The sequence below is a fragment of the Miniopterus natalensis genome, chromosome 2, assembly GCF_054644295.1.
Source record: "Miniopterus natalensis isolate mMinNat1 chromosome 2, mMinNat1.hap1, whole genome shotgun sequence".
In the NCBI taxonomy this organism is placed as follows: Eukaryota; Metazoa; Chordata; class Mammalia; order Chiroptera; family Miniopteridae; genus Miniopterus; species Miniopterus natalensis.
This window is the reverse complement of record NC_142082.1, coordinates 110,060,589-110,069,943: the sequence shown is the minus strand read 5'-3', so window position 1 is coordinate 110,069,943 and position 9,355 is coordinate 110,060,589. Positions and strand designations below refer to the sequence as shown.

Below are 9,355 nucleotides of genomic sequence, written 5' to 3'. Positions count from 1 at the left end.
CAGCAGGCCAATTTTGATATACAGGCTATTCAGAAGAGAAGGCTGGCCTCACTTATGCTAATTACCTTTCAAACATAAAGGCTACTAATGTGAACTGGGCTATACCTGTCTCCTATGATGAAGTAGAATTGTCTTGTGAAATTTCAGACACCTTTTTTCTCACCTCGGTGTCCCTCATTTGCAACAGATTCCACACTCTGCTCTTCCTCATAAAGATGCAACAACCTGCCTGTGATTATCGCCTGGTAAAGGACAGAAACATACCAGAGGGACAGTGGCCCTTGGATGGGGAAACTGAGCAACCCCTGTGTGGTCCAGAGCACAGCAACTCTGACAGTGTCCCCAGGAAGCTTCTAGCCCCAAGGCCTCATAGCTACGTGGGGAAGACAGAGTCATCCTGCCCAGAGGAGCAGCCCCAAAGCCCCGGGGCCTCCCCTCTGCACCCCAGGAGGAGCCTGCCGAGGAAGCGCTGTGAGAGCCTGGGGAGTCTTCTCCACTTTGACCGGCAAGCCCCAGGCAGAATCTCCACCTCGCCCACTTTGAGGAGATTAAGGGGCAGTGGCTGTGGGACCGGGCACTCCCTGCCTCAGCAAGGGACCTCGGAAGGGCCCACCTCGGGAGGCTGGAAGGAGCCTGCAGGCTCCCCAGGTTATCTTCCCAAGAGTCTACCTGGGAGCCCCCAAAATTCTTCCCCCTCCCTATCACCCTTAAGACTTCACTCCAGATTGCCTCTGGACCCCCAAAGGGCCCTCAATACAGCTGACTCATCTGAGCCCCAAGCAGCGCCCACAGACGAGGCTGCCCTCCCAGTGCCTCTGCCTGTGGACGTGCCTGTGGACGTCGGGTCCCTTCCCCAGGCCTCTCCTCCAGGAGCAGGAGGCCACTCACCGCCACCTCCCAGCCCTGCCGCCTGGCCCCCTGGGCCTCAGGTAACAGCTCTAAGCCTCCTGCCTCCCGTTCAGTGGACCACAAAGCAAAATAGGCCTTGGAGTTTCCACATTACCCCAAAGGTCAGGGGGTCCTGTGGTGGGAGACGGCACAGGAATCACAGCCTAGGAGACCCCCACTCTTTTAGACATGCTGACTCTCAAGTAAATGGAGTGCAGCAGTTTGGGGAAGAGGAGATGGAGGTCTAGCTCGCTTTCATCTTCTACACCCTGAAGGCACTTTCAGGCAGGGTCCGCCCAGGCCAGGCTGGGAGAGGCGGTGTGCGGGGCAGTGGGTGGTAAGGGTGGCCCTCGCAGGTACACACAGTTGGAAGACAGCATTGTGTGACCGGCTTAAAAGGAATGAAAGAGCAAATTATTTAAATTTCTAATCCTTTCCTCCTCCCCTCCGCAAAAAGAAAAACCTAAAACATTTTAGCTAGTTGAGTTAGTTGTCTCTCTTTTCAAGGTGTCTGCTTTGGGATTTGGGGTGGATTTAAGCAAAACTAAAACATATATTTTTAAAATCTGTTTCAGGGAGAAGAATTACCTCAGTCCAGGTGTGTATGTATTTATTCTTTTTCTCCAGTGTTATGAAATCTGTTCACTGTTTAGTTTTACACCTACTTTTCTGCTCTGACAAAGCAAACCCGATGGGTTATTAGTCAGGGCACTTTGTTGGACAGCCCCCATGTCACTCTTCACAGGTACAGGTAAAAGAGTCTTAATTTCAGGTCTCCTTTAAAACACAGCGTTTTGCTGTGGCTTTGTGGGCAGGGTATGACAGCCACATGCTGCAGGGCTTTAATTCTGAATTGTCAACGAACTGGCCCTGTGGCTTAATTAACACCCACTTACTAATAGGTTTTGTCAGGTAGAGAAAATGGGAAGGACATAAAGCCTTCAAGAGCTTTTCAAGGAGAAATTCAGAGGACAAAGACGAAAGGAAAAGATGTGCTGTTTAAATCTAGGGCATCCTTTAAAATGCCTGCTATGACAGGCTGCGCCTCGGTCTAGGGCGCAGGTGGACCGCGGCACATGGAAGCCAGCTCTGAACTTCCAGCGTGGTCCTGGGGTTGTGGTGGTGATTTGCCATCCTCCCGCGGAGGAAGAGCTCTGGCTGCAAGGAGAAGCTCCATGCCCAATTTCACCCACCCACCCAATTTGTGGGATTGGCTAGAAAGCCCTCATTTCATTTGGAAAGTCAGGAAGGGATCTTCCAGGAATTAGCCATTGTATTATTACTGGCCCTCAATCCCCAGGCAAGAGTTTGTGTTCAAAATAGGAAAGATGAGGTCCATCTCTGCAACCTTTGTTGATTTTAACTCCCGTTGGCCTAAATATAGGAGCAAAGGTAGAGGATATTTACAAAGCCACAGGAAAATACACAATATTGTGTTAGTGTATGGGTTAGCCACTGCTACCTATCAGACCATCCTAAATCTCATGGCTTAAAACAACAACCAGTTATTGTTTCTTATAAATCTATGTGTCTTCTGAGAGTCAGCTGAGCTAGGCCGTACTCAGCTGGGTAGTTCCACTCCACATGTCCCTCATCCTTTCCCTGGGACTGTTACTGGGAAACCCAGGCGGGGCTCGGGACTGCTTGTCACTGTAGCCAATTCAACCGAGGCAGGGTTGAATCATATAAGGCATTTATTGAGAAAGCAGGACAACCAAGAAGACAGGGCGCATATGGGCATCCAAAACCTGTCTTCAGGAGTGGCATGAGGGATCCAGGTATATGGGCAAACTGAGGCTGGGAATGAAATGCAGCTATGCAGCTCTAGAAGTCATTCTTTTGATCTTGGTCCCCTGGGGATGTCTCCATAAGGCGATATCTAAGGCAGTGTAAGGGTGCAAAGGCCTAGGAGAAAGAAGCTTAAGAAAAAACTTAAATCCCTGCTCACATAAGTGTATGTGTTCTACAGTTTTATAAGTAATAGAATTATATTTCAGATTAATTCAGGTGCTCAGTCTTTGGACATTATAAGTGCCCCTATCAGGACCAAAGGCCTACCCCAGGCATGTTTGCTTTTCCTATGGTGAAGGGAAAGGTTCAAGAGGGGACAGGTAGAAACATGCATGGCCTCTCGGAGCCCAGGCCCTATATGGTCTAATTCTATTGGCCCAAGCAAGTCATATGGCTGAACTCAGAGGCAGGAAATTATGTGTCAACAACAGCAGGAGAGCATTGAAATGTTACATGGCAAATAGTATGGATACAAGGGTTGGTGAAGAATGGGGCCATTCATGCAAATCTTCCTAGGGTGCAAACAAGAATAGAACTGTAAAATGACACCTGATTCAGAAGTGTCAGAGAAAAAGAAAAAGAGAGTAATCTGAGAGAAAGATGATGTTGATTACAGTCAATCATGCAGAGTCTAATAGAATATTTAGGGATTTGTTTCACAAAAAGCAGTGTAAAACCATTGAATGGATTGATGCGATCAGGTGGATATTGTGTAGACAAGAGATTTAGATGAGAGCGGACTCCGGCAGAAAATTAGAATGTTCAGGTTTGGGGAGTTGGTAGGTTGTTAGGCTCCGATGAAGGCAATAGAGGTACAAAGAGGCCATGCTGAGCTATTTAAGAGCTACAATCACCTAGACTTTGTGATTTGTAGGCCATAAGGGGTGAGGGGAAGGAAGTTATCAAGAATGACCTCCAGGCTTCTGGCTTGTACTCCTGGGTGGCAAATGGTTCCATGTGCTGATTTAGGTAACACTGAGGCAAATGGGGGAAGGAAATAAGGGTTGGTGGGTATAGGTCTTGACTACAAGTCTGGAAATGTTGGGTTTGAAGACCTATGGAATATCTGAGTGGGGATTTTGAATAGATACTTGATTAGAGAAAGTATCAGGAATGGAGATATACATCTGAAGTCTTTAAACTAGGAATACTTCCCAGAGCAGGTGAAGTCTGTGTCCAGCTTTGATTATAAGATGGAGTTAGCAGACATAAAGGCTAAGTGATGGGACATATTAAGCCTTTCGCAAAAGCTGACATGCAGGTAGTTTTTATTGACATGCAGAATCTTTGTGAGGCAATAACAGAAATAGTCTTAGCAAATTCAAAGGAACAGCTTGGTCAAAGGACTTGAGGTGTTAAAAAGCTCTGCAGAGTTTAATATGTCACAATCACATACTATAAAATATCATAGAAAATCAAAACAGGAAATTAGAAAGGAGGTAACTTGGATATCTTGGTATGTAGTGATGGCTTTGAATTACTAAATATTGTTTCTCCAGGGCTTAGTACAATACTTGGCATGTAGAAAGCAAGGTTTGTTGAGTGAATAAATAAAAGACTAAGAACTATAATCTAGAAATTAATATGTTAAACATTCATATATTACCACTAATAAAGAAGTAATTTTTTTCATCAGCCATAGACCACTTAATCTATACTTTTTTAATCAAAAAGTTCACCTTAAGCATGAATCTTTGGTAAATGGCTAACCATCTATAACACAAAGATTCTCTGTCTGTCTGTCTTTTGCTCCCTCCTTCTCTTCTTTGTAATGTTGCTAGTCTTTTCCACAGCCACCATTTGTCCCAAGCTTCCTTCAGATAGTTTACAAGGCTTAGTCATATTATGTTAGGAAAAGAGCTCCGCCTGAGGCCCTGATGTCCATTCAGGAGCCAGAGGCCTTACCTTGAAAACCTTATTTAACTTGGTTAACTTAGGACTTTAATAATTTGTTAAATGTTATAAACCAAAGGCTAGCAAACTATGGCCTATCACTTAAATACTGTCTATGGCCTGGCCGGGTGTGGCTCAGCAGTTGAGCAAAGACCTGGGATCCAGGCCATCAGGGTTCAGTTCCCGGTCAGGGCACATGCCCGGGTTGTGGGCTTGATCAATGACTCTCTCATCATTGATGTTTCTGTCTCTCTCTCTCCCTCTCCCTTCCTCTCTCTGAAATCAATAAAGACATATTTTAAATAAATAAATAAATAAATAAATAAACAAATAAACACTGTCTATGGCTCTTTTTCTGGCCATGCAATGAAAGAGACTATATGGCCCAGAAAGCCTAAAACATTTACTATCTTGTCCTTTATAGGAAAAGTTTGCTGACCCCTGGTATTTTAAGAAATGCTTGCCTCTGTTGCTGTTAGCCAATCAGAACAACCAAAATACTGATTTTTTTTTTTGATTTTTTTTTTTGCTAGTGTTTTAACACAGGGCCTGACTATTGGGCAGACTCATGTAAATGAGAAGGGCCCAATCTACTCTCAGTTCTGAAATCAGCTCAGTATTATAACTTTGATTCCAGGTTTCTCTTTGTGAACTTTTTACTTGCTGTCATTCCCTCTCTCCCTCCATAACATTTCAGTGAACTCATGTTCATTCTAAACTTTCTCTTATCACCAAAATATACTTCTTGGAAAAGAATCTTTACAATTCATTCTTACTAAAATGTGAAGGACTTTAAGCTTAAAAGATATCTACACCTACTTTTCCAAGTAGAGCAGTGTATTTCTTCCTTTTGGGTTTCCCTACACCTTATAAACACCTCGTCATAGTATCTAACACACTACTGCATTTCTTTTATATTCACCTACTTCCAGAATCAAGACCTCCTGAGGGCAGAGACCACTTATTTATCCTTAAACCTCTAGCACCCAGTACTCACCTATCTCCACAAATATTTACTGAGGGGAGGGATAACTGGAAGAAGGAAGACAGGCTAGCCGGCAGACTTCTTGCTTTACAGTGTTACTTATCTCTCCCAGATGTATTTGCATTTTGAGAGCACATGACTTGAAGCCAAACAATAAAGCTGTGTTGGTGGGACTTTAAACATCAGGAAGCAAGCGGGGGAGGTTTGTGGGGCAGGAAGGCCTTCCCAGCATCCCTTAAAATCTATATTCACAGAAAGTTGCCTGCCATACCTAATTTTCTGGTCAGCCCTGAAGCTGAGAGGGGAAACCTACATACTATGTCCATGAGAACAAAGACTAACCTTCCAGTGTTCAAAAGGAAATAAGAAAAAATGATAAATATATCTAAATTAGCAACTACGGAAACATTAGCATGAAAATCAAATGCCAAGGTATTTGGAAGTCTATCTCCAGGAAGAAACCAGAAAAAAAAACATTGAATTCCAGTGAAACATCCTCAAAGCCATCTGGAGCTATCCTCAGCGGCCAGCATAATGGGGTGTTAAGATCTATCGGAATCAAACTCTGGGTGTGAGTCCTATCTCTACTTCTCTCTGGCAACGTGACCTTGGACAAGTTCCTGAACAACCTGAAACCTCAAAATCTTTATCAATGAAGTGGGGATACAAATAGTGCCCATCTACTATGGCTTTTGATGTGACTAAATAGCATTACTAAAATATTAGGTGTTATTTTTTTAAAAAAGCAAAAAACACTCATTTATTCATTAAGCACTTCCTACACTCAAGTCATTCATTTATTCTTTCTAAAATATTCTGACTGCAGATTGATTACAGGAAATTAATTCAATGTGCCTGAACTTGAGATTGAATACAATATTATATCTTCAGCAGGCCTTTATTTAAAACCTGTTACATGCCTAGCAATGTCTGTAAACTCTGGACATATCAGAGAGAGAGGAGGCCCTATCCCAGCTGTCCTGGAACTAAAAAGCCCATTAGAAAAGTGTTGTTAACTAGAGCCTAATAGCATACTGTTGCTTTGTTTGTTTGTTGTTTAATTTCTGCACTCTATGAAATCATAGTTTGTTGTATTACTTTCTCCCCCCACACTTTTATTGAGATAACATTGCATAAGTTCAAGGTATACAACATAATGATTATATATATGTATATATATATATTTTTAAAATGGTCACCACAATAAGTTTAGTTAACATCATCACCTCACATAGTTACACATTTTTCCCCTTGTGATCAGATAGATGGAAGATTAGGAGGCTAATCTTAGACTAATCTGACTAATTAGTCAGAGGAGATTGCAGCCTGAAGGAGTCAGGAAAACCTTTCTGATCTGGGCCTGGCTGGAGAGTAGAGTGAACTGGCAGTGCCTTTCCCATCAGGAGCCTGTGCTGTTCTTTCACTGGCATCAGCTTCTCTAGATGCAAGCTCCATGAAGTCAGGGGTCATGTCTGTTCTGTTTATTGTTGTAACCCTAGTGCCTAGAACACTGCCTGGCACGTAGTAGGTGTTCAATAAATGTTTAAGGAAGAAGAAAGGAAGTCGGTTGGTTAGGCTAGGACAAGCCTGGTAGGGAAATTGTATGTTCCCTTTTGTTTTGCATACTTTCTCCTCTGGCTACTTATTTGTCTCCACCCAGCTCCTTTCAACCTCCCCCACCTTCCTAATCTGTTTTGTGTTTATCTCTTGAATGTACCTTGGGTTGGTAGGTATTTGTACAAGTATTGTTTGATCCCACTGGGCAGGATTTTGACTCTTGTCCAGAAAAGAGAGTTAACCTAGAAAGATGTTGAGAGTTCTAGGCAGGTACCAGCAACTCCCTGCTCTGAACGTGTGTTTGATAAGTACTACTTATGGAGCCCAAGAAGTCACAACAGGGGGTGTTTCCTACACTGACAGACTCCAAAGACTGTCTCTGTTCTGTGTTCAAACTCATGTGTCTTCCCACTTAATAAATACTCATCTAATAAGGCTTTTGATATGATATAACAAAACCAATATGCCAGGGAGCTTCATCCATTTGTTCATTACACATCCCAGAAGTGGCCACTATGTGCCAAGTCCTGGGCAGTGAGCTAGAGGCTCCCCATCCTTTCTGCCTTCTCAGCTGGATTTCCAGAAAAATGGAATATTTTGGTAGAAAGTTGAACTGGAAACTAAGGTCAAAGATGCAAAGGAAAGTTTCCAACAATTTTCTGAATCTCATAATGAAAAAATATATATTCTGGATTTAACCATGAGAGCTACAGCTTCATAACTGGCAGTCTATTTGTCATTTCTCTGTTGATTATTTTTAAAAGAGATTTTTTTAAAAAGATTGTTGCTGATTTTCAGTGTGTTCTTCCTGTGTAATCAACCCATAGTTAAAAGCAAGATAAGATATAGTTTCAAGTTAAGATATATTTCTTGCATATGGCAAAACACTATGATTCTTAAAATAGAACGCCCATCTTACCTAGTCACACTATTGCTGGAATGCCACCTGCTAAAAAAGGTACATTTACCATTAATTTTATTTTTTTTAATTTATTGATTGGTTTTTAGAGAGAGAGAGGTAGGGAGAGAGAAAGAGAAACACTGATTTGTTGTTCCACTTACTTATACATTCATTGGTTGATTCTTGTATGTGCCCTGACTAAGGATCGAACCCACATCCTTGGGGTAGCTGGAAAATGTTCTAACCAACTGAGCCCCCCACCCAAGGCCATTTACCATTAATTTTACTATCAGACAGGGACTATAGCATCTGAAGGATAAGCCCTGGTAAGCCTTCTGATAGAAAAAAAGAAAAAGAAAAAGAAAAAAACATTGGGCAACATTCATAGCAGTGGAAATTGTAGCACCTTCAGTAAGATTTTTATTCCATTAGTATACACATCACTATGGGGCAGTTGCTACCCCCTATATTCTCTAGCATTTTTTGTTTGTTTGCCTTAAAATTTGCACCTAGGAATCAAAGGCCAGTAGTCTTTGGTTGAAGCCCACTGTACAGAAGGAATCTTTTTTAAAATGCAAATAATGCATTAATCATGTTTCTAAAGGAGAAACTTTAATTATTTGTTTTCAAACATTTCTGCCAAGATGAAGGTCACCACATAATTATTGCCCCCACCCACTGGCCACTGGCAGGAAAATGAGAGCAATGCTCCTAAATCCTGGCTTCACAGATTGTGAGGAATGAAAAGGGTCTCACTCACAGCTGTTTTCCACATGAGGAAACAGGCCCAGGGGCGCAACATGCCAAGGTCACACATGAAGGTCAAAGTTGGGAATCAGGGGTCATAAATTGAATGCCCTTGCCACTCAGTTGTGTCACCCCTGCATTAGTTTCCCGTGGCTGCTATAATACATTACCACCGAGTGGCTTAAAACAACAGAAATTTATGTTCTCACTGTTCTAGAAGCCAGGAGTTCACAATTAAGGTGTCGGCAGAGCCAGGTCCCTCTGAAGGCTCCCGGGGAGGACCTGTCCTTGCTTCTATGTCCAGGAGTTCACTGGCTGGGGCTGCATCCCTTCATCTCTGCCGCCACCGTCACATGGCTTTCTCTCTTCTCTGTGTCTCTTCTCTGGGTGTCTGAGAAATACCCTTGTCGTTGGATTTAGAGACCACCCAGATGATCCAGAATAATCTCATCTCAAGATATTTCATTTAATTATATCTACGAAGACCCTTTTTACAAATAAGATCACATTCACAAATTCCAGGGGTCAGGATGTGAACATATCTTGTGGAGGGCCTCTATCCAATCCTCTGTACCCCTTTTACCTAGAGTAGC

General features: G+C 42.8%; 1 protein-coding gene across 1 annotated transcript in view; it reads left to right on the top strand.

Moving 5' to 3' along the window:
- The first annotated feature begins 215 nt into the window (after positions 1-215).
- The window catches only part of PLEKHG7 (pleckstrin homology and RhoGEF domain containing G7), a 50,031-nt gene continuing 40,891 nt past the window's right edge, over positions 216-9,355 (top strand). The window contains exons 1-2 of the mRNA XM_087813865.1: positions 216-929; positions 1,464-1,486. Coding sequence (XP_087669991.1) covers positions 216-929; positions 1,464-1,486 — 737 coding nt within the window. The remainder of the gene's footprint in view (positions 930-1,463; positions 1,487-9,355) is intronic.